The 26,270-nt window shown below is 40.8% G+C and overlaps 1 protein-coding gene across 2 annotated transcripts in view; it reads right to left on the reverse strand.

Moving 5' to 3' along the window:
- The window catches only part of KLHL14 (kelch like family member 14), a 59,142-nt gene that overhangs the window by 25,362 nt on the left and 7,510 nt on the right, over window positions 1-26,270 (reverse strand). For both annotated transcript variants that reach the window (XM_079982715.1, XM_079982714.1), the window contains one exon: window positions 12,140-12,261. In XM_079982715.1, coding sequence (XP_079838841.1) covers window positions 12,140-12,261 — 122 coding nt within the window. The remainder of the gene's footprint in view (window positions 1-12,139; window positions 12,262-26,270) is intronic.

Genomic DNA, 26,270 nt, shown 5'->3' on the forward strand with positions numbered 1-26,270 from the left:
TAAAATAAACCTGTGCACGCTATCTGTGACAGTTCCTTGCAAATAATTCCCTATATCCCTAGAAGTGTTACATAATAATTTTAGCAATTATCACCAATTTTGTGCCCATTTAACATAGATTTAAACTCTGATTCTCACTGATTGTAATGACTGCATTTCATTACCATTCAACTCCCACCTTACAATTTTCTCCTTTATATACCTACCTACTAAGAATTCACTTCACGCATCTAACAACGTGGGTTTGGGTCCTCGAAAATGTGTGTTATAATGCATTTATGACATAAATTTAAGGTGCCACAAGACACATTGATTGTTTTTACTGCAAGAGATTGGCATGCTATCCCTCTGGATTTATTTTTTAAAGTGAGATAGTGATGACTTACAAAAATGCTACCCCATACATAATGTATTTCCAATCTTGCATCCTGTGCAGTTTGCTTCTCAAAAGAATATGGTTCCCAAGTTTATTTATGGCAGGAATTCCTACCTTTAACTGCAGTATGACAAGCAGAAATTCAACAGGTGACAATTTCCGCTTCATTGCACTTCCATGCTCAGAAATGTTTCTCTGGTACAATTTTTCCCTGTCATGCAGCTATTAAAGACTCAAGAGCCCTGCCAGAAAAAGATAGCAATCCCAGGTGGCTGCTATGGTATTTACATTATGCTGGAAATTCCTCAACAGGAAACAGCAAAATATAGTTTGTTATACTACTACTAACTAAAGGGACGCAGGTGGCGCTGTGGGTTAAAGCCTCAGCGCCTAGGACTTGCCGATCGAAAGGTTGGCGGTTCGAATCCCTGCGGCAGGGTGCGCTCCCGCTGCTCGGTCCCAGCGCCTGCCAACCTAGCAATTCGAAAGCACCTCCGGGTGCAAGTAGATAAATAGGGACCACTTACCAGCGGGAAGGTAAACGGCGTTTCCGTGTGCGGCTCTGGCTCGCCAGAGCAGCGATGTCACGTTGGCCACGTGACCCGGAAGTGTCTCCGGACAGCGCTGGCCCCTGGCCTCTTAAGTGAGATGGGCGCACAACCCCAGAGTCTGTCAAGACTGGCCCGTATGGGCAGGGGTACCTTTACCTTTACCTTACTAACTAAAGGTAAAGGTACCCCTGCCCGTACGGGCCAGTCATGTCCAACTCTAGGGTTGTGCGCCCATCTCACTTAAGAGGCCGGGGGCCAGCGCTGTCTGGAGACACTTCCGGGTCACGTGGCCAGCGTGACGAAGCTGCTCTGGCGAGCCAGACCAGCGCTGCACACGGAAACGCCATTTACCTTCCCGCTATAAAGCGGTATCTATTTATCTACTTGCACTTAGGAGTGCTTTCGAACTACTAGGTGGGCAGAAGCTGGGACCGAAAGACGGGAGCTCACCCCGCCGCGGGGATTCGAACCACCGACCATACGATCGGCAAGTCCTAGGCACTGAGGTTTTACCCACAGAGCCACCCCCGTCCCCTACTACTAACTACTCCTCCGGATATACTCCTCTATATGCCGATTTTTCTCGCTTAGCTTTATCAGCCCATTTGCAGCTAGGATATCACCTAGTTTTGACCTAGTTTTGCATCAATCCTTTCAGCAGTTTAACTTGCCTTCCCAGCACTGAATCACTGACTCATTTTCTTACATTATACTGTACTAGATTTGTTCACTGGCTTTGACTCACTCTTGGTCATTTCTCCACAATGATCCTGGCCACAATCTTTTAAGGTAAAACTAGACAGCAGCAGATAAGTGTTTCATTCGTTTGGTCTGTATGAAGCCTTATTCTACATTAGTCCCATTACATGTTCACTGAACACATGAGAGTTGAGTGAGATCATGCCAGTAAGCCATGATCCTGGTGGTGTATGCTCAGCTTCAGTGAGAACAGCCCTTATGCATGTAGGGTGAACATGTATAGGACTTCTCCATATAAAGAGAAATCCTCAGCCAATCAGGATTCCCTTTATGTAGAGGAGTCCCTACAAGGATTTCAGATATGGTATTATAAGGAAGAAACAACTGTAATTACCAAGATGTGTTAAATCTCTGTACACATATCACTCTATTCTGTACCACCCTATTCTGCCTTGGTATTCCACACCTGGAATACTAAAATGTCAAATCTATCCACAGAAAATGGGCAGTTTTCTGATTTCACGAAGAGCAATTTTTAAAGAATATCTTGAACTTTAGAGTTTTTGAGGTGTAAAGGTGACTTTTATTTGCATGTGCTAGAAAGCATGCAGAGATTCTGTTAAGGAACACAGAAAGCTGGGAAAATCAGAAAGAAATGAAGCTACAAGATGACCAAAGGCTGAGCATTATGACGTAAGTGCTAAATAGGTGCACTGTAACAGGGTACACAGAAGATATTGAACAAGTGAAACAGCCCATAACAAAAACTGCATTAGTTTGAGTTTGGAGTATCTTCATCTGCTCTTGGATATATCCAGGGAATAACTGAGGGTAGAAGAGTGCTGCTGACATCATGTCTTACCTATCTAGCAACCATGTGACTCCCAAGTCTCTGCTACCATCTTGCAATGCTCTCCAAGAAGGACACCTGGTTCTAATTCCCCATTCAGTTCCTGCCAATGAATTTGCTCATAAATAAGCACACTAGCCTTCAGCATCCTAAAAAGCAGAGACATCACTTTGCCAGCAAAGGCCCGTATAGTTAAAGCTATGGTTTTCCCAGTAGTGATGTATGGAAGTGAGAGCGGGACCATAAAGAAGGCTGATTGCCGAAGAATTGATGCTTTTGAGTTATGGTGCTGGAGGAGACTCTTGAGAGTCCCATGGACTGCAAGAAGATCATACCTATCCATTCTTAAGGAAATGAGCCCTGAGTGCTCACTGGAAGGACAGATACTGAAGCTGAGGCTCCAATACTTTGGCCACCTCATGAGAAGAGAAGACTCCCTGGAAAAGACCCTGATGTTGGGAAAGATTGAGGGCACAAGGAGAAGGGGATGACAGAGGACGAGATGGTTGGACAGTGTTCTTGAAGCTACCAGCATGAGTTTGACCAAATTGCGGGAGGCAGTGGAAGACAGGAGTGCCTGGTGTCCATGGGGTCACAAAGAGTCAGACACGACTAAATGACTAAACAACAACAATAACAAGCCTTCAATTTGACCTAGCAGCATAGGCCATTCCATTACTCTAGTAATTGCTTTGTTGTGTGTACTGCAAATGAACAGAGTTTTCCAAACAAGGAAAGACAGTTTGCCTCTTCCTTTCCTGAAAAAAGCAATGAGAGGAAATGGTCACAGAAAATTAACACAGCGCATATATCTTGGGAAGTTTTGTTCGTGCAAGAAAATCAGAACATGAGGAAACCCCAATCCAAGATATTAAAACATGTTCAGTTAAATAACAGAGGTATAAAAACAGCATCCAATAATATTATCAACTAACAAAACACATTTAGGGAAAGCTCTGATTGTTATTGAAAGATATTTCAAATGGGAAACATAAAATTTCAATCACAAATGCCACTGGTGTAGTGACAATCTGCTGGATTTCCATTCTTCCTTAGAACTTTTCTCTCTCATTCTTAGATATGCAGCCATGCATCATTAATAGGAATGCAGCCATACATCATGCTTGCCACAGGCATTGTATAACTAAACTCCACCATAACACACACGCTCTTGCTGCCCTCTTTTCTTTCAGAAACATCCCCTGCCATTTTTATGTGAAATGTAAGCCCATGAGTTTTTGAAAATTGGCTTGATTTTCTAATCAATCTTACATTTGCACTTTTATTGTAATTTGATCCCTTCATCTAATTTTAGCTATATTTGTCTTTTGGCTTTCTGGTTTGTTGGACCAGGTTAAAAGGAACGCAAGGCAGACTTGGCGTCCTCAATAAAGGATGGTGAGAAAGAATGGGGGCTAATCAGGCTCTATGCTTCTGTCTCTTTTTTGTACTTTTATTTATTTTATCAATATTTTATTCCAGGGAGAGGCCATAGCTCAGCGGTAGGGCACATAGTTCCCGCCCAAAAGCTCATAGGTTTGATGCCTGACATGTCTAGGTAAGGCTGGAAACATCCACTGTCTGAAACCCTGGAGAGCTGCTGTCAGCCAGTGTAGACAATACTAAGCTAGATGGACATTATGCCCATTTAGGTCAGTGCCTGAAACTTCAAAAGAAGCTGCCTCTTTACGGGGGGATTATGTCAACTGGCTCTGGGCTGGTGCTTAATAGGCATTTTTGTTATTTTTCAATTAGAAAGGGCTTGTATTAGACCTCATCATTTTTTTACTGAATTGTGTTTTTCTGCACAATGAGCCATAGAATCATAGAACTGCAGAGGTTGAAGGGACCCTGAGGGTCATCTAGTGCAATGCAAGAATCTCAACACGCGGTCTCCCATCCAATTTGAAACCATACTATTTGGAAATGTGCTAACAGGTTTATTATTATTATTGCTGGCCATGATATGCTTTTGTGTCTTTTTTGATATTATTTTGTTGCTTTCATTTGTTAATGGTTTGTTATTGTTATGAACTGCTTTGAGCTAAACTTTGTTGCTGGAAAAGTGTCATACAAATATTAAATGAAACCAATGGCCCTGGTAACAAGCAGCTGTCTAAGTTCCTATTTGTTTTGCCATTGTCTGCGCATTTTTATTATGATGTGAGCTGTGTTTGATACTTTCTGAGGCAGACATGGTGGATAAGCTTTTAAAAACAACAGTTACACAAAGACAGACTGATGTAAATACTGCATTTCTAAGTACAACAATTGCATGTTCTAGGGGAGTCATTAGTTCTTCAGATATCCAAAGCCTTCATTAAAGCTGTCTAGCACACAGTGTTGAGGCTGCTGCTTTAGTAATGTGCCAGTGCTTGCTCAAGCTTTACAATGCAGGGCTGAGACCAACCTTAACACAGCACTGAATCAGAAGCCCTGGTGCTTGCAACTGCTGAGTGAATAAAGTGAGATGCAGAGAATTTATTGGGGCCACTGAGAATTGTTCATCAAATTAAATTTGGGTGTCAAAATGTGTATAGTTTGTGCACAACTATGATAAATGAAAACTGTCAATCTTCAAACAGTATAATGGGGACATATCAAGAGATTATTCACCCCAATTTCCTCCTTTGTCCCTATTATTCTATGACTAATCAAAGCAATTTGCTGTGCCTTTTTAACACTAATTTTGAGCAAATGCCTAAAGGATTCATTGGCTCTGTCTCATGTTCAGGAACAGAAATGGCAAAGTATTCAGGAGCTGAAAAACGCACCCGCATGACAGAAAAGCGGCAAGGAGCGGCAAACCAGCAACCCCAATTTAAATACTCTCTTTAAAGAGGTAGCATTACAGTGGTACCTCTGGTTACGTACTTAATTCGTTCCGGAGGTCCGTTCTTAACCTGAAACTGTTCTTAACCTGAAGCACCACTTTAGCTAATGGGGCCTCCCGCTGCTGCCGTGCCGCTGCCACGCGATTTCTGTCTCATCCTGAAGCAAAGTTCTTAACCCGAGGTACTATTTCTGGGTTAGCGGAGTCTGTAACCTGAAGTGTATGTAACCTGAAGCGTATGTAACCCGAGGTACCACTGTATAATGCATTTATGCATTTATTTTTTTAAAAATAAATGCATATTTTAAACCCTTGTCTCATCTAGATGACTGAAAGGAAATGAGGGAGGGGTGTTGGGTTTATATAATTCATGTGATCCTTGCCTATTTTATAATGTGTAATTTTAAATGTATAAATTTACATGCTGTTTCCATATATGCTATAATGCAAATTATCCCTCTGGGGGATGGGCAAGAAATGTACAGGCTACTCCTCATGCATGCAGGGGGTTACATCCCGAGGCATCACACATTTATGTGAAATCATGTATATTGGGACCACCACTGAACCCTATAAACCTCTGGAAACTCTTGAAAAACCCTTTTAAAAAATCAGCAGCAGTCCTGGGATTGCAATTGCAAAAGCTTGTGGGATTGTTAGATGCTGTTTTCATGCCACGTTCGCTCTTTTTTGGGGGGAGGGCATTTTTGCCCCTTTAAGTGCCACTTCCAGATTGATGGCGATGCACGTGTCTCAAACCTGTGTAAATGGGGAATTGCCTGTAAATCATTAATCAAGATGTTTCTCTTGCTTAATTTAATACTAGGATCTTGTAAACTTTGGCTCGACCTTGCGTTTGGCACCGCCTAGCAAAGTGTTCAGTCCAGCCCAGCTTCATGCAGCCTCACAGTTTAGGGGAGTTAGAACAATAAAACAATGAGATAAAACAATAAATTAAAACAACAAAATGAAGCACTAAAAGGAGTTAAGAAGTAAAATGGAAGAGAGGATGAAAACAAGTGCTAAGGGTTGGTTATAGAGCAGAAACTTGCCTTAGAGTTGGCCTTAGAGCTCAAAACCCTGCTTCAAGCATTCGGTGGCCATCTTCCTCCCAATAAATTAACAAAAGATTAACTGACTTGATAAACAACACCTTCTAAACCCTATTCATGTGTCTCCATGCAATCTCAACATGCACTTCAAAAGAATCTAAGCTGCTTGGGATAAAACTAGCAAGAGTCCATTTCCCCCCACTGCACAGAATTAGATTGCTCCCCAATCTTGCATTAGGGAAGCATGACATTGCACCAGCAAGGATGTGGCAATATCCTTTTGCCTGTGGGATGATGGCAGTATGAGGGAAAACCTGGGTGACTGGGAGCTTGATGAATGAGAATGTTGGCTTAGTTCATTCCTTGGCAAATGTGGCTAGAGTCTTGGTGTAAAATTCAATCTCCTTTGTAGCCACTAATTATATTATACAGGTGATGTTATTAAAGAAACACCAGTAATAAAACTAACAACCAGTAATGACATCTTTTCAACAGTATGCAAGAAATTGCATACTAGCAAGAAATCTAATTCCAATTGGATTCATTTTTTTAAGCCCACTAAGATTTTTTTTTTTAAAAAAAACTCAGTGATATCAGGATAGAACAGCATGTGTTTTAGCCCTGGTTCATCCTCATCTTCTTAACCAGTACAACAAGACAAAAGCATTAAAGTAAAATTAATCATGTCAAAAGATTTTAGCAAAAACAAGTGAGACCATGCAGAAAGCATCGCTTTGTCTAGGGTGAAGTCTCGCTCTGATTAAAAACATATAATGCAAGTAAAAGTAATACATCATTGCCTTAGTGTTAAGGAAATTTTTGGAAGAACTCCACAACCAGAAATATAAGAAATCTATATATTCTTTATCTCTTGCAGGTTTATTTCTAACAAGTGAAGCAACACTGTTCATTAAAATTCAGCCTAATATTTTTTAAAAAGGACTGAACAAAAACATTGTCGTAAATATTACATAATCAGACTACAATATAAACAGCAGTCTCTGCTTTTCATTTGACTGATGTGTAAAAACTCCAGTGTTAAGCAGATTCCAAACTCAATTTAAAGTATAATGAGAGTATTTATAGTGATAAAGTCACAGTCAACAATGCAAAGCTTTTGCTGCTACTCTGAACCACCCAATTTTGCTATATGTCGCAGATAATACTCGTTTATTTTAAATGCATGTTTTGTGCAGGCCCTGTGTTTGAGAACAATGGGTGAGTCAGCAAAGAAGCTTTTTTCTGCATTTAGCATTTTCACTTAACTTGCAGAACACAAATGAGATAAAAACACTTGTTCAAAATAAGATATATTTGCTTGCACCCTTCAGTCTCCTTTTCCTTTGTTTCCAGATATCCTATGAAAAATACAATCATTTAAAAGTACCATGCATGTGCATGTGATGTTGTATTGCACACAAAAATCTCAATTCCTTTGAATCTTTCTCCCCTTCCAATATGTCATTTAAAACTGGAAGCAGCACCATGCTTCTTCCTCTGGTTCCATGACTAAGATTGGGAGGGGCCATATCTCAGTAGATTTGATTGCAGAAGGTCCTAAGTTCAGTCACTGGCCTCTACAGGTAGGCGTAAGATTGCTGTCTGAAACCCTGGAGAACCACTGTGTGTCGCAGAAGACAGTACAGAGCTAAATTGATTAATCATCTGGCTTCATATGTTTCTATATGTGCTCTGTACTTCTAAGACAGTGCTTCTCAAGCTAGCTGATATGATGGAACTGCATTCCCTCTCTCAATGTTCTAAGTCAAGGTACCATATTTAGTTCCTGAAGTATCCCACCCAACCTGGGCTGTGGTGGAGCTGCAGGGGACTGCATCCTATGGCTCATGGACCAGCACCAGTCTGTGGACGACCACACTGAGTACTGCTGTTCTAAGAAAAGTGCAATTATTTCTGTTAATAGAAATACTTGAGGGATGTTGTGTATCCAACAGTAAGTATAGACGATAACAATAACCTTGGTTAGCATATATTAAAAAATCAAACCAGGCAAAGCAATAACTTTTCCTTGCAGAGCTACCATGCACAACATACACTAAGCCTGCAGCTGTCTTCATAGTTCTGGCTAGGCCATTTCTTATGGAGACCAGCATTTATGATTTGTTTAACTATTCTACGAAATAAATCAACTGATGTAGCCAGATATTGCTTTTCCTCTTAGAAATGGGAAAAAAGATATAGGAAGGATGCACCTCCCCACTCATCCAAAATCTCACATCTGATTCTTTATTTGATCATGTCTCCAAGATCCATAGTTCCAATATAACATTTTCCTTAGACCTATGAGAACATCACAGCATTCATCCAATTATGCTTATGGCTTCTCTCTCACTACTGTCCAGTTCTACAGATGCCAAGATGAAGCAGCATAAAGAAGATATGGAAATCTAGGAAACTCTCACAGGCACCAATACTCATAGCACTGAAGAAAAGCTGGGAAGGTTCACACAGGCCAAACACCTACATGCCCCAAGGACAAAAGGGCTTCCAGTAGCCCCAGCCTCCTTCTTTCCCTTCCTAGGAAGAATGCCTTTGGGCTCACTTGAGGCTGGATACATTCTGTGGAAATATAAATAAAAATCAGGAGTGGTGGGGCAGGCATGGTGGGCACCACTGGGGGTGTTTAGGAGACTACAGTGCCCACAAGTGCCGCAGAAGGGATCCCAGATGCAAAGGGATCCCTCTGGAAGCAATTTGCTGGGTGGGCCAAAGGTGCTACAGTTGCTTCCTGGCAAGTGGGCTACTGTTGCTTACCAGGACGGAAAGGTTGAGTCAGTGGTGGTGAGGTTGGCATGGTATCTGGCTTCAATGGTGCATTTGCACGATGCAGACCACTGTGCCCCTTTGCCCTCTCTGTCCCAGTAAGCAACCGTGACCCGTCTGCCAGGAAGCTACATAGTGTAGTGGCTCTGCTCCACCCAGCGAGCTGCTTCTTGATGCCCCAGAATTCATGTGTTCACTTGCTTGCCACAATGACACCGATAATGATCTGATAGAGACACTATAGATAACTTCCAGGAGGCCTGGATCCTGGAGACCTCAAAACATCCCTACAGACAGAATGATTTCAGAGGTGCTCCACAAACTGTAGCCTCTGTAGTGGCATGTTCTGTATCCATTAGCACCGTTTCCTAGGATACAGTTACAAAAGTAACTTTATAATGGGTTCTAAAACAATGGCCTCAGAAAGCATGTTAGCAACCTATTCGTGTGGTGAAAATCACATCACCTGAGTGTGTTCTTCCCTTTGGTGTCATGAGAAAACATCGTCTTTTAGAGTAAGTACATTAATTAAAAGTGAATTAGTTTAAATATTTTATTATATGTTTTTCTTCAGCTGCTTTTTATATTTTTCTTCTACCTAATGTTACTGAGCTGGGTTATTACAGTGTGATTTAAGAAGTCCTTTAGCGCATATCTGGGGGTGGGGAGAAAGGGTTTTAAAAACTGATTATCAAAGTTTTCTCTGGCCATGTCTAAGTGAAGCCGTCTCATCTTCCCTCCAATATACAAGCTGCAGAAAGCTTACAGAACATTGATTGATTCTGTGGCAACCTTATCTCCCCACTTCCAAAATGCTCTTAACAGCAACTTCCAGGCTATGTTTAGTCTTTCTTATTTGCCATTCAGAGCCACCTTGGTGAAGAGTCCTGCAACCAACACCAGAGGCTACTAGTGTCAGAGGTGACCAAAGCAGTAAGTTTTGCTAAAGATATTAGATCAATATTCTGGTTTGGTGCTTTATTTTCCTTTGATTGTGCATACCCAGTGCTAGCCACCAACACACCTGCCTAGTCAGTTATAATTCTTCATATAGCATATAGAGAGGGGAAACAACAGTTGAGTGGTTTTGGGAGACTCCAGTCTGGAAGCACCAAATACTTTTCCTACATTGTATGAGACCAGTGAATTAAAAGTGACAGTCAAGTCTTTAAAAGCAGTAAGTATGCATTTGATAAATATTTCGTCTGGTGCTGCATTGCAAGTGAGATCCCTGATGTACATATTCCACAGTGAGTTCTCTTTCATTTGCTCCTGCCTGAGAACAACTCTACTGTACAATCAATTTCAGAAGCGCAATCTCAGAAGCAAACTGAGTCTTTTTTCAGACTAATATTTTACTGTGTATAATTAATTTTTCTTTTTTTAAAAGAAAGATCTTCCAATGTAAACATACTATGTATACTCTGATATACTTTCTTTTTACAGATGAAATTCAATTGGTGGTACATCTTGTGTAAGTGAAACACAGCAATTCCTGTAAACCTGAAAGCTATGACACCTTATTTGGTTGTTGTTTAAATCTCTTTTTTTAAACAACTACGGAGGGAAGGAAGGAAGGAAAGTATAAACACATACAAATGAGGATAATAGTGGTGTAGAACAATATATTTTGCTAAATGCACATTTTCACTCTATGAGAACCTGCATCTGCCAAAAATGCCCTCTTCAGTACTATGAGAAATCTTTGAATCTGGTGATCCCAAGGGGAGACAAAAAAATGGAAGCCAGTAGTAATATATGTATACACACATATACAGCTGTGTCCAGTGTTGCAGTTTGAAACTACACTTGAGTCCTGAGAAAAGTGATATAATTTTCTAAGATACTAAGGAACATGATGGGTCACTAAGGTGTCATGGGCACAATTAGGACCTTTGAGCACTGGCAGTAGCTGGAGCTATTGTACCAGTGCTGTTCACTGCGTAGTATATCTCTCCAAGCCGCCCCGCCCCCCCCGTACATGCCAAACTTGTGTTTGCTCCACTGCAGGTAAAGTGGCCTCATAGGATCAGGCTGCCTGGGAAACAGCATTTCTATTATAAAATCTAAGTTTCACAAGTTGTCCGGCCTTTAAAGTATGGCTTTGATTTATGGATCAGAATTGCTCGTTTATAATTTTATCTGAACAGCTTTAGGCAATTCTGACAGTTAAAAATGTAGTTTTATTGACCAGTGCAGCTAGTCTGCCCACAAGGGGACCAGTAAATACACAGCCTACTGCACCAGGAAAAAACACTATTATTTGATTCCATGACCACGTTAGATTGGAAATTGTAACCACTATAACAATAAGTTCCAAAGCTTAAGACAAAATGCTTGCTGTAAAACATAGTTTCCGTTGAGAAAGAAGGTGACAGATCTGGATAGAAAACCTGCCAGTACAGTTTACCGAAGCTGACCCGTACCACTGATACCTGGCTGTGTCAGTAAGAGCTGTGGAAGACCGCAACGGGAGGGAAGGGGAAATTCTCTATGACATGAGTGGTGTAAAAGGGTATGCAGTACAATGCAATATGCCATGAGCTCTAAAGTATAATATAAATAGGACACAATCCAATTAGAAAGCTAGGAATTTCCAAGTCGCATCAGTTTCCATGTGAGTGATCTAGGCATGTTTTGAACTTTCCTACTTAAATTAGTGGCACTTGGTCTTAACTGGCTGGATTGCGTCCACAGCATATAATATACACTGTAATAAAAGGCAAAGGTACCTAGAGGAGGAGGCAGGTTTATTTAAGAAAGCCTTGCCAGTTTTCACTATAAGCATACTAAAATGATTTTAAGACAGATTTAATTTAGGCTTGTTCTGTTGTACAGGTACTATCTCCTACAATCTCAATTTACTCTTCCATTGTGAAACCTGTGTAATATATAAACAAATCTCTGTAGGGAAGCAAATCAATAAAGTGTCTAATTTGATTAACCATGTTTTAAAATTCATCAAGGTAATTCAACGTAAAGTAAACTGCTTACTTGTCAGTATTTTCCATGTCTTCTTTTCATCATCATAATACTGAACCAAATTGCTGGGTAGCCGGTCAGGTCCAGGGGGCAGTCCACCAACCAACAAAAGCATTTTCTTGTTGGAGCGAATTCTTCACCCAAAAGAGAGAGAAGATGAATAACCACATTACTGGAGAATATTTTTAGTAGCAACAAAATCATAACCATCATAGGAATGTTCACTGCTTGTAGTTTTCTATTCACTTATTTTTTGTTTCCTTTCCCTATCATGTCTCAACAACTTTTTGAATCAAGCAGAAAAAAAAAAATAAGAAAAGCTGCATAGCCCTCTACTTGTGGGATAATAAGTTTCCTTTATGCAATTTGTTAAAGGTTTATTCTAGAATGACCTTTTTCTCATATTATCCCTTTAAATCATCACTCTTTACAGTTGAATACACATGAAATGCTCTGGAGTTGTACTAAGGTTAAACATTAAAGTTGCATGTCAAAAATCGTATTAGTCAAAATCATTATTATAAAGCCATTCTGCACCCAAAGAACCTTGAAAAAAAATTAAGGCTATGCAGAGAGATTCTGAACCAATTCTTTAATCACACACTGAAACTTAGATTCCAACACTTCTGGCACAATTAGTAGCACTGTGCTAACAGGTACAGGCTGAACTCTACTTACTTACAAAACCCCTTTTTTTTGTTTGTTTAATTTAGCCCTACATTGCCTCCTCCCCCTCCACAGCCCCTCCTTTCTCTGCTCTCCCTCTGAGCACCACTGGCTATAGCAACACCAATTGGTAAAATGAGACTGTGATGTTGTTGTGAGCCTCCCCAGAGTGGAGCCCTGCCAATGCTTGCCACTGATCCAGCGGCATGAACCTGCTCAAGTGTGCAAAGTCACTCTAATTCCCTCCCTCTGTTTTTCTACCTTCTCCCCCAGGGGGCAGCCACTGAAAAGAGTGACTACCCACCCATCAAGAGCTGGCAATTCGCTGCTATTAACCGTGACCGTGATTCCCAATCTGCCTGGCAGTTCTTAAGAACAGGACTGCAACGTCTCATATGCAGTAAAAGCTGTAATATGCACCCTGGCCTCCATCGCTATACCTGATGAATGCACGTTTCTTTGTAACACTAATGGCTTTAACACAATTTCAAGAGAAAAGGGGAGAGGAGACCTAGACCCCTAGATGAGTACTGATGCTTTAATAGTCACTTTACATATAATTGAACATCTATCAGTTACAGAAGCCTGGAAAAGTGATAAAATTCTAAATAGGGAACCATGGTAAGGCAATTCATTCTACTGTGATGTGAAATTTTAACTATATGCACATGCTATGGACGTATGTTATGTGCCTGATGCAACGTCTCACTGCAGGGTTGCTGACCTACTTGGTTACCCTGCAATCTTTATTGCATTAATCAATGGTTCTGGAAAGCAAAACAGGACTTGTTTCCATTAACCGGTTTGAATTATTACTGAACCATTTTAGGTACATTAAAAAAGAGGGCAACACTTCTGATGCTGAGATACTCTGTTAATAAAAAAGTACTTCAGTAAAGGGAGATTTATCACTAATGTCCACACACTGCATTCTTAAAACAACAACAACAACAACTACTACTACTACTACTAAAGCCTGCATATGTTTGACCAACTAATTATATTAGCATGGTGCTCTAATGGAAACATTCGTAGAAAATGAACTCAGTTTCAGTTTGGAATTCTGTCTGTATAGCCTTATTATCTTAATTAAGATATTGAGGGTGCAATCCTATTCAAGTCTACTCAGAGGTAAGCACCACTTAGTTCAATGGGACTTCAGATGTGTGTGTACAGGAGATGTAAGGAACCTGTGGCACTCCAAATCTTGCTGAAATTGGCCATGCTTGCTGGTGGGAATTGTAGTTCAACAACTTCTGGAGGGCCAAAGGTACTACACACTTGGTGTATAGGATTGGACCACAAAGATTACAATTACAACAAACTAAGGCTGCAATCTTAAATGCACTTACTTGCACCCTCCTTCATAAGATTATACAACTCTTTATTATAACACCACAATTCAGTGCTATTCTAATGTGCACATTACAGAACATATACAGCTCACCTCCAGTGCTTGGGTTTTATCTCTAACCTAGCAAATCAGAAGCACATGGCCACACAATGTGGAAGTCATAGGCCAGATGTTATGCCAAAGCTAAGCCCACAGGACCTCCAGTTCTTGTTCAGGCTGCCTGTGCTACTTGTGACTGGCAGTGGGCAAACTCCTCTTGGTCAGAATTGGGCTCTTAAAAAACACCCCAAGTTTCTCTCAAACTCAGAAAATAGCTTGGTTCTTTCCAACCCAGTTCTGAGTTTGTTTTGGACTTGGCTGCACCCTGATGATGATGCTGGAGCATGGCAGGATGTGATCCATTTACACAGGGCTGTCTTTAGCAGATGCGGCACCAGGGTGCAAATATCTGCCCAGCACCCCCAAATTATCACGGATAGTGTTGGGATGGCTGTAGCTGCGCACTGCCAGCCATTGGGGGGGGCAACTCTCCCCCATGCCACTGTGGGAGAGCAATCCCCACAGAGGCTTGGGAAGGAAGCTGTGCGCCTGCCAGCTCAGCTTCCATCCTAAGCCTCTGCAGGGATCACTCTCCTCCTGAGGAGGCTTAGGAGTGAAGCTGTGCTCTCCTCCCACAGAGGCTTGGGAGGGGCACAACTTCATTCCCAAGCCTCTGTGAGGATCGCTCTCCTACCGAGGAGGCTTGGGAGGGAAGCTGCATGCCTGCCAGCCTTATGGCTGGCGGGGCGCAGCTGGCAGGTGTGCAGAGAAAGGGGAGGCTGCTGGCAAAGCCGCACAGCTCCTCCACTTGCTGGGGCATCCCTGAGAGGCTGGCACCGTGGCGCGACACACCACTAAGCCCTATGGGAAAGATGGCTCTGCATTTACACACCAGCTTCATCCCTCACATTTGCCTTTTATGTTGTTCTAGTGACAGCAGCGATGGCAGGGGAAAGGTGGGAGCTCTTTCTTCCCTTCTCTAATACTTTGCATGTTACTTAAGGCTCAGTGCCAGACACACAGGAATGTGGTTTTCCAGCACTACTGACATGGGAAATGACATTTTGCAGCACTTCTTGTCTCTAGTACACAGGCATAGCTGCATGCCAGGCATCAGTGAGGAGAGCAGGGAAGAAAGGGCTCGCTTCCCATGCTCTTGGTGCCTCACCAAAGCAACAACAAAGGAAAGGGAATGGGAGGAGACTTGGAGGTGTGGGTGTGGGTGAGTGGGAAGAAAGAGTGGGAGAAAAGCTTAACTTACTTTCTGGCTCAGAATTTTACCCAAGTTACAGAACTTTTAGGATTGTAATGCTTGCTTCACATTGAACAGTATCACGTATCTGTTCTAAACTGTGCTCAGATAATGCTTGGAACGATCACTACTTGTTTTTGTCCCCCTCCCTCATTTTCAAAATTTTATTAATATAACATGACAGTATGTAGCAAAAACCATTATACATCAAACAATCACTATTTGTGACATTTGTGCCACAGGTGGGCCTCTGGATAGTACATTATTCAAGCAAGGGAAACATTTCATTTACAAAAGGAGTAGCACTGAATATGAAGGAGCTTGCTGCTTAAGTGCATGTGCACATGAATCTAGAAATAGGGCTTGGTGTTAGTTTATTTGCCAATTTATATTTAGCCATCATGCCAAGACTGCCTCTTATAGTAAAAGATAGTTATTACCTGCTTTAAAAGAAATCAGACACAGAATAGCTAGCAGGCAGTAACAAAGTTAGTAAATTTAAATTTGAGATCCCTTTGACCCATGAGATCAGAATCAGTTCCACAGTCACTGTCAGCATGGACTACCTTCCAATTCATGCCTGATAGATGAAAATTTCAATAACGCTTCATTCTACCCAATCTCTCCAAAGGGGGAGTAGAATAAACCATGTTTTAATTTGAGTTAAGGATGGCTGAACACATAACAAGAGACTGAGCAACGTTAAGCCATAAGTCACCTAAGCATGGTCATCCTTAATGAGAGAGTAAATTGTTTATTCCAACCGCCTTGTGTAGCATGTTCTATTTCTATCACAATCAACTTCACTTGTACTTTAAAATTCTGAAAACCATTGCAAGTTTGGCCAATAAAGAAGCTTATTTCAATTTTTTATTAGTTTTTGCATTTCACATTCATCTAAAAAACCATCTTCAAGCCTCATAGCACTATGAAGAAACAAAAAATAGTAAAAGTTGTCTTGTCTGAGGTGCAGGATGACTGGCGACACTCTGATATGAATTACCAAATAGTGGTAACAGGTAATGTACACTTGGGCCCAAATTGTACAATGTGAACATGTAGAAACCAGAGCTGTGTATGTGTAGCCCTCTCAAAAACAAACAAACAAACAAACAAACAAACAAACAAACAAACAAACCAAACTGCAAGTTGTGCCAGTCACCTGTTCAGTGGGGAAAAGAGAAGGTGGGTTGTTGAGACAGACCTCAGTTTCCACTGCCAAAAAACTGATTTGGTGTGATTTTCAGCTTATTTGAGGATTCTACACATGCACAGATACTGCTGGACTGAGGAATTGCACATCCAGCATAGAATCCCTTTAAAGATGCATGCAGAAGCCTACTTCTGTACATGTTTTGCACCCCCCCCAAAAAAACAATATCCTGAGATTTAAAAAAATGAAAAATGAGTAACAGAAATCAGTAAAAATGCAGCATTATTAAAAGCAATCCACGGTTAAATCCTATCAACTATTTATGGAAGGCTTTCTGCAGTTTGTGGGGCATCATAACAGAGAAGGAAATTGCTGATACCTCCCCTACAACAAAAAAGAAATAGAAGACAGTTGGACACCAAAAGTGCTATAGAAATTATAACTTGAGGATGATATCCAACTAAGTCACATTCAGAGTAGACCCGCTGAATTCAGTAGACTTAAGCTGATTACATAGTAAAACAGCCCAAGCTGCAAAAGAAAAACAAACAAACTTTTTTTCTGAATGCTGTATGGAAAATCACATGAATCCAACCTTTGAAAGGGAAACTTTGGAAGGAACTTGGAAGGGCATATTTTAAAGGTCTAACAGCCTATATTTCCATGCTGTACTTTGCTGCATATTTTGTGATTTTAAACAACTGCTGGGATTTTCTCACTACTTGTCCCCAAAGTGGATCTTGGCATCCAAGAATTCTCCTTTTATACCTAGTTTTTCCCCCTTGTACCAATAGCTTCTTCCTAACAAACTATGGTCACTAGCCAACATGGATCCATGGCTTGTTAAGGTGGAACAAACTACATTCCAGTTTGGACATAATTACAGACAAGGCTTCATGGCTTGCTGCTCCCACTCACACCAGGGTAGGGGTGAAGTCAAAGCAATCAGATAGTATGAACTACCATGCTGCTTGACCCTGATAAGCTATTAACCATGGATTAGTATTATGTGCAAACTAGCCATATATACCTCAGCAGTTCTAAACAGCATAGGAGTGATATAGCGTCCATGCTGAAACCTCTGATGATTTCAAAATTTAGGCCCACTTCACATCTTATTAATAAGTCAGGCTAAGCCAAAACATTGTTTAGCAAGACTGTGAATATGTGGACTCCTAGAAATGTCTAAACCATGCTTATAATTAAGCTCTCTTGAGACTAACCACAAGCTGCAGCCAATAACAAACCTTGGTTGGAGCTCATATTTAGTCTGGACAGTGCTTAACCTAGGCTTGCAATACGTCAGGAAAATTCTCGACATGTCCTGGTTTTTGAGTGTAAAAATGGCGTCAGGGGGGAATTTTGCCGAACCAGCAAATTGTCAAGGAAAACCTGGATGTATGTCAATGCGATGGAAAGAAAAAGCAGCAGAAACAGCTCCAAAAACTCAACCATTTGGGTTTGTTCCCCCCAAAAAGCTCAACAACATTGCGGCAGGTATCAGGAATTTTACTTTTTGAAATATGGCAACTCTAGCTTAACCATGAGCCTGGATTCAGATGACTTGCTAAGCCAAACCTTCTCATAACTCCACACAGAAGCAAAATAAGTGGCTTCAGATCCTCTCCATTAGCCCACACTTTTACACTAAACCAGTGTTTGAGTTAGTGAAATATGAATCAAGCTATTATATTTTAGGTCTATCTACACCTAAGACTTTTCAAGTGTACCCCTAAAGTTATAAAATATGAATGTCACAAACATGTTTACAAATATGAACATAATATAGGTACAAGTGTCTGGGATCCATCATTATCTACAGCTCCCTATTCAGTGCACATTCATAAGCAAAACTGGGTTTGCCTCTGAGTAATATGTGAAATGCTCCAGAGACATGGGGGCTCTTGAATTAAATATTTCCAAATTCTGGAGATGGAAAAAATTCATCAGCATAACATAAATATTTGTTCCACTCAATTTTAATACCTGCCCAACTGTTGGTTTTTTTTTGTGTGTGTGGGGGGGGGCTTGGCTTCTATGTTCACCTGTTATGTGAAGAACTTGTAAAGAAGGGATTGGATTAATGAAACAAAACAGAGAGAAGGGGCAATCTGCAAGAGAAAAAAGACAGCTGATGTGCAGGTCACAAAGTACAGAGCTGGAGTTCTGCTTATAAAAGAAGTCCTATTATTTTGGTTTTTCTTCAAGTTTTTCCCCCCACTTGGAGGTTTATGTGAGGATTCTAACAGCAGACAAATTAAAGGCAGTATTCAATTCTGAAGTGGAAATCTTACAAAAATGGAAAAGGAAACAAATAGGAATAATGTGTATCTTGTTCCCAATTCTTCTTGATTTTTCTTTTATATATGTAACTACAGTGTCCTTTCCTCACTTGTTTCTTTTTCAAAAGTTAATACTTGTGTCTTAAAATTATTTCTTCTTTCACTTTGTGCAGCCACTTCCTTGGTAGCCACGCTACATTTTTCATTCACCTTTCTTTTCTTTTATGAACATGAAATAGCCAGGCCAACACAACTGATTTCACCTATTGGTTTGATTATGCTATCCTTGTTAAGTCACTTAACTGGATCCCAAGTGCTTTTGCAACATTTTAAAGTATTTTCCTTTCACGTTGCTGTATCCCTGTTTCAGATTACTGATACAAACAATGCACCAACATTTGTGTTTGTTTTAAAGCAAAAGCAGCCTCAGGAGGCTGCAATTCTGAACACAGAAACAATAAAACCTTGCTTAGCCTTTTGTCCATTGACAGTGCACACCCCGGTCCTACCCCACCCACAGCCACCATCAAATCATCCATAGAAATGATTTCCTTACCAAGGTTCTCTTAGAAATATGATCTGGAAACTTGTTCTTGCATACCTGGAGGTTGCACCCTTATGATTGCCATTACCTTTAAAAAAATGTTTTTGGGGAAAAGAACCATCAACCATGTCTTTTCTTCACTGTCTTTCTGAGTCACCAGCTTTTGCCTCAGGCCAACAGAAAATTTGTAGCATGTAATCTTGATTTATCATTAAATATTTTGTTTAGACAAACATTCATAGATGCTTCTTTCTTTCTTTCTCTTTCTTTCTTTCTTTCTTTCTTTCTTTCTTTCTTTCCTGTGGGACTGCACAAGTAGGTAGGTGAATTTCATTTCTTGAACCCTTTCAAATGAATCTCTCACACAAATACTGGAGCCAGTTTCATTTTCTTGGCCTCCACAGGCTCAGTGTATCACACTTCATTCAGGGTTTACCCCAGGCAGCATGGTGACCTACTCAGAAAGCTTTGGCAATCCTCTATTTGGAAATTGCAGCTCTAGGCACAGAAGAGTGTACAAAACTCCAGCACTGGTTGAACATTCAAACTCATGTCATTACAATTACATGAAGCTAGAGTGAGACTGTGGCTGCTCTATCACAGGAACACACACACTGAGGGGCATAACTGTAGAGGAGAGGCAGGCTTCCAAAGAGTTATCCATCCCTTGTTCATCAGTGTTAGAAACTGAGATATGAAAGCTAGGAGCTAAATGGCACCTTAAACCTAGGTTATGGGCACAAGAACGGAATGTCTAGGCACACTTTTTTATAACAAGAATTCAAAACTAAAAATGAATGAACTGCAGCTAAAATATTATGTTCGTTTTTCACATAGTCTAGTTCTTCCTTTGCCCACCCCCTAATACTCCTAACGGGGTCTCTTCTCCAGTCTTCAGAAAGCAGCTGGAAGTGGGGAGGCAGAAAAATGTCCTCCTTTCCTTCCATCCTGCAGTTTTATTCTGAAATCTTAGGTACAGTACCATGCCCAGAGTTCAGAAACTGCTCACGCTAATGAATTTCCCTGTCGCAAAATGTGCCGAGAACAATGGCAGTTTCGAACTCTGCTTGTCATGATGTGGAACCCTGTGCAATCAGGGAACCATGTCATGGAGAGAGCCTAGACACACAGAGCTGGCTCCTCACAACAGATGTGCCCTCCCAGGGAATGGACAGCAGCAGTGTGAGGGGCTGACAGAGATGCGATGGCAGCGATGGGCCCACTCCCCAACTCTATATACTGCTAGCTAGACTTGGAAGAGTGTGCCCAACTTCACAGACATATAACAGGCTGCATTTATTCATTGTATTGCAATACACTATTTTTATTTGTTATAGCTATTTAGCTAGGATTGGTTCCTAAAGTGCCCTATGACTAAAATCCACAGTAAGGATTTTTACTACCATATTATTACTGATATGTTGGTGTGGTAGGGGCTGTCTCCTCTGGTCCCTGGCAGTTAGTGATGAACTCTGAGTTCCAGGAGGGAGTGAAATCAGAGATTGGGTGATGCTGGTAACAAATGCCAACTCACAGAAGTTTTCTGGCCCCTCAACTTGTTATTTACTATTCATTTCATTTCTATATTTATTTATCCTGCCTTTCTTCCAACATGGAATTCCAGGTGGCATAAATGGGGGTTTCCAGACAGCCTCCCATCCAGGAGCTGACCAGACCCAGACCTGGAAATGCTTTAGCTTTAGCAAGGTGACCGAACTACGTGCCCTGAGCCTATGCTCTTGTACGTACTGTACATATGAGTCAGACAGGTAGGATGTATTATACTAACACTATTTACAGTGATGAACAATTCAAAAATTTGTTGGCAAGTAGTCTGCTGTACATTTTCCTTTTAGGCAGTTTAATAGGTTTGTTTTGTTTTGTTTTTAAAAACCCTCTCGTGAACTGGATATACAAGTTTTCACTTTCCCTATTAGTCAGATTCTTGCTGATTGTACTGTCTCACCATTACTTCAGGTTTGTACAGAAAATTCATATCACAGTGTCCTGGAGAAAACACTGTCTTTGATCGTAGTGTCTGAGGTCTGACATCACGGAGAGCTGTGCTTTAAAGAACATGAATGCTTCTCTCCTCCCTATCTGTGAAGGGAGCAAGCTGGTACGTGATCAGAAATTATGCAGTCCTGATTTATCTCCTTAATTTGCTCTATTGAAACACTGCATATATTGCACCCCAAATCCCATCTTAAGTTTATCAAAGTCTCATAGGAATTCTAAAAGTAATGTTTGTTCCTTTGTTATGGCTGGTTATCCATTTCCCTCTGAGGCTTCTAAAAAAAAAAAAAAAAAAGAAGTCTGCTGTCTCAGCCATTACTTTCTTCATCCTCCCCCTCCAGCCTCCCCCTGATCAGTCAGCTTCTGTTAATCTTGGCAGGGTTTATTTGAGCTAAATCAGTTATCTCCCTTCCAATGACACAGCAAGAGATATATGCTACTAGAAATATTTGGAGCCATCTTCCTGAAAATGTTCCAGGGTAACAAATAACTTAGCTGCAAATCCAATGCCAAGAAATACTTTTTTGTTCTTTAAAATGACTCCTAGTTTTAAGAACCAGTGACAGAGATTATTATTATTTATTGAGCAGCTGACAGCATTTCTATGGGGCGTTTCCGCTATGTTTTTGCATATTTGATTACTTTTGATATTTGATTACTCTGCATGGATTGTGCCAACCATAAACTGTGGTGCTATTTTGAAGTTAGGGATTTATTATGCCACTGTGACTGCCGTTTCTCCTGATGACCTCCAATTACTATTGCCAAAGGGCACTGGTTGTTTGGGGGAAAGCTTCAGGGTTGGGGCTGTTATTTTGAATCTGAAGTTTATCTATTCTAGGTGATGTGGATATATGGTGGCCAGAGGACAATATTTAATTTATTAAGTCCAAGACAGTTGGGTGGCACCTTGTACACCTCCTTCCAGCAGCTCTTGCAGCCAAGCTGGTGCCAAACGTATGGGTCTGCTTTCCTTTGGACCACATTGGTGAGGCCGAGGGAGGGGTTGTTGTCTGGGCAGCCCAGGACCTCTATACATACTGCCCAGGCTTGCACCCAGGAGAGGTGCTGCTAGCACAGCAGTTTGACTTCATCACTGGAGGCACATTCCATTGTCTCTTGAGACAGACAGATATCAATATATAGTGATCATCTGACCAGCTTGAACCAACTTTTTATGAGCAAATTTCCAAATATCGTTGATGTCTTCCAGCAAATTTTCACAGAACTCAGGCCCTATTTGATAACTTATACAATTAATAATCAACACAATCAGCACACCTTGGCTGGTTTGATGGTCAATGCAAAGCGGCTAAGAAAGTTCTGGCTAAGGCAATTAGGGATTCACATAAGAATCCATCAGAGGAATCCATGGAAAATTTGATCAAACTTAGACTGGAATACAAGAGTCTGCTCAAGAACAAGAAAGCTGAATATATGAAACCCAGTGTCAGGAATTGGGACTAGCAGTAATGGAACAGAGGAAAGACAAAATCTGGGAACTGGGTTGTAGCTCTGAGCTCCTCAGGAAAAAATACAAGATACATATATGATTCATAGATAAAATTTATCGAAGCAGATAATCCAGGTGGGTTCAGTGGATGATCATAGTGAGGTATTTCATATATACAAGAACTGTGTCAAAATGCTTGTGATAGCTTGCCGGTCTCATCTCCCACTTTCAGTCCCACAATAATCACCTTACTACTTGACTTATTATGACATATTTATAATACTTGACCTCAGAAGGCAGATGTTGTCTCACATGGTTCTTTCTCTACACAGAAAAGCAGCTTCAAATTAATACGTTTGGCAGAAGGCCATTCATTTGATACAGAGTGTTATAGTTCAATAACAAGGGATACTGGCAGCAAACTAAACAGCAAACTGAGGTAAGCTGAAGGATCTGAATGTGCTTAGTGTGTTCTTTTTGGCTTGTTTGTTTTATTCCCCCTCTTCAGTTGAACAGCAGGCCTCTATTCAGCTCCATTTCAGAGTTTTGCCTTGTGAGATGGAAGGCAACAAGCATAAGTATTCTGCATAGGGATGAGCAGGGTGGCAAAATGGGGAACTGGGGAAGTGGGAGCATTCAAGTGGGTCCTTAGAGGTTAAATAAACCTCTAAATATATATAGGAATTGTGGAATCATAGAATTGTAGAGTTGGAAGGGACCACAAGGATCATCTAGTCCAATTGCCTGAAATGCAAGAATATTTTGCCCAACATGGGCCTCGAACCAATAACCCTAAAATTAAGAAAGTCATACTCTACTTAAATGATCTACCAATTGAACTATGAGAAACTTGCCTTTTCTTTTTCTTTTTAAAGCAAGCTCAACAGTCTCCAAACCCAATGGGGCTGAGGTCTGTACCAGGGGAATATTTAGGTTTTTAAAGGTTTCGAGGGCATGGACCCCTTGACACAAATTTGCATAAGAACACCATATGCTAATGTGTATAGATGCTAATTCAGAATTTAAATGTCAGAGAAGGCAAGTCAGCCTATTTCCCATCCAAATCGCCCTGTGTAAATTATTCAATTAATTTGCACCCTACCCAGAGCACGTAAAATCAGTGCCCCTTCAATTCTTTTACTCCCAATTAATTTCCCAGCATATCTTTATCCAAATCAGTTAAATTCCCATTCAAATTACCCTCAAATTATCTCTCTAAACACATTTATTCTTCCAAATTAATATCCTACCCAAATCGACCCTTCACAATTCCATTTCCCCCAAATTCATTACCCACACAGGTAATGATCTGGGGCACTTAGAAAAAGATTTGGAGCTCAAGCCCCATGAACCCAACTCTAGCAGAGCCCCTGGTCTGGACATGCATGTTGCCCGCTTACTGCCAGTGAATGTTGCCAGCATGGGAGCAGCATTCAGGCCCAAACCTCCACCAGTAGGCTTGCATGGTATATGTTATCAGCTATTGCCTCCAAGACCAATATTTAGGTTTTTAAAGGTTTCGAGGGCATGGACCCCTTGACACAAATTTGCATAAGAACACCATATGCTAATGTGTATAGATGCTAATTCAGAATTTAAATGTCAGAGAAGGCAAGTCAGCCTATTTCCCATCCAAATCGCCCTGTGTAAATTATTCAATTAATTTGCACCCTACCCAGAGCACGTAAAATCAGTGCCCCTTCAATTCTTTTACTCCCAATTAATTTCCCAGCATATCTTTATCCAAATCAGTTAAATTCCCATTCAAATTACCCTCAAATTATCTCTCTAAACACATTTATTCTTCCAAATTAATATCCTACCCAAATCGACCCTTCACAATTCCATTTCCCCCAAATTCATTACCCACACAGGTAATGATCTGGGGCACTTAGAAAAAGATTTGGAGCTCAAGCCCCATGAACCCAACTCTAGCAGAGCCCCTGGTCTGGACATGCATGTTGCCCGCTTACTGCCAGTGAATGTTGCCAGCATGGGAGCAGCATTCAGGCCCAAACCTCCACCAGTAGGCTTGCATGGTATATGTTATCAGCTATTGCCTCCAAGACCAATTTCCTTCCAACGGGAATCTTTAAACTGAGAAGAGGACCCTTTCTGCATGTGTTGTGGGGAAAATACAACTGGCTTGCAAGAACATGCAGCTTCAAACCCAATTCCCTCTCTCTTCACACTTGCACCCAAACCAAACAGGAGAATGGGTCTTCAAAGCCCCTCATCTTAAGCAAGTGCCAGGCACTCCCCTTCCTTAGTTAATATTTGATTATGGTGCCTACAAAGAGCAGTGAGCATACACAGACTGCAACTAGGATTTCAACCATACTTATATCCCATAACTACACACAGATAAACAAAGTCTGCCCCTTGGAAAACAGAGTGGCAAAACTTGATTGAACTTCAGAATGATAAAAATTATAAAAATTGCTTTATCGGTCATTGACAATTATACGCCTTCATGCAACGGACTTTGCAGTAAGTCTAACTTGACAAGTATCAATATCTAGCTTTTTAAAAAATATTAAAAAGCACTCTAGTGAAGTCCATTGTGTGATGGACACTTTTAGACAACTAAGTTCTACTCAGTGGTGAAAGAGGCAAAGAATTACAGAGTTCTGGGTAAACGTGTAAACCATTGTCTTGAAGTATCCAGCCTGATTTCCATTGCACAGTCACTGTAACTATCAATATATGAGACATTAAAAAAAAGCTCATGCACCCAGGCAAATGGTAGTGAGCTGCAAAAACAGGTGGAAGGAAGAGGTATCATGGTCCTTTCTTACTAAGACTTCCTAGTGAACCAAGATTAGTAGAAAAACCTAAAGAGCCCTTTCAAACATCCAACTTCTCCTATTTGTTGAGAGGCAAAGGTGATACCACTTGCCTGGAGAGAGCTATTTCATTTTTCTCAGTTTATGGGGAAAGTGTGGGAACAAAGTAAACTCTCCATCTTTTATTCCAATTCTTTCAATTCAGAGCTCTAAAATGTAATTGAAAATGCAAAGGAAATTATCATCTTTAAAACCAGTCACCAAGAAAACCATAAGCTGTAATGCAAGGAAGAGTTTCTGCCACCAGGACACTGATGACTGGTTGCTAGTCAAATAAGGGGGAAAGCTGAAGTTGATGCTTTATTATTACCTCGAGCAAGCCATATAAACATTACAATCTCCATATATGCATCTTAGCATTTGCCTCTTCATTCAGCAACTGAGAGTTAATGCAGAAGCCCAATTCAGAAGTAACAAAATCATGGTTTGTCAATACATGCATGACCCTCATGACTGTACTTTATCCCTTACTCCTTTGTGTGTAACAAGATTTAGCTTTGATTCACAGTTTGTAACAAACAGCGATTTCCTATTTCAT

Source organism: Podarcis cretensis, assembly GCF_951804945.1.
Source record: "Podarcis cretensis genome assembly, chromosome: 7".
In the NCBI taxonomy this organism is placed as follows: Eukaryota; Metazoa; Chordata; class Lepidosauria; order Squamata; family Lacertidae; genus Podarcis; species Podarcis cretensis.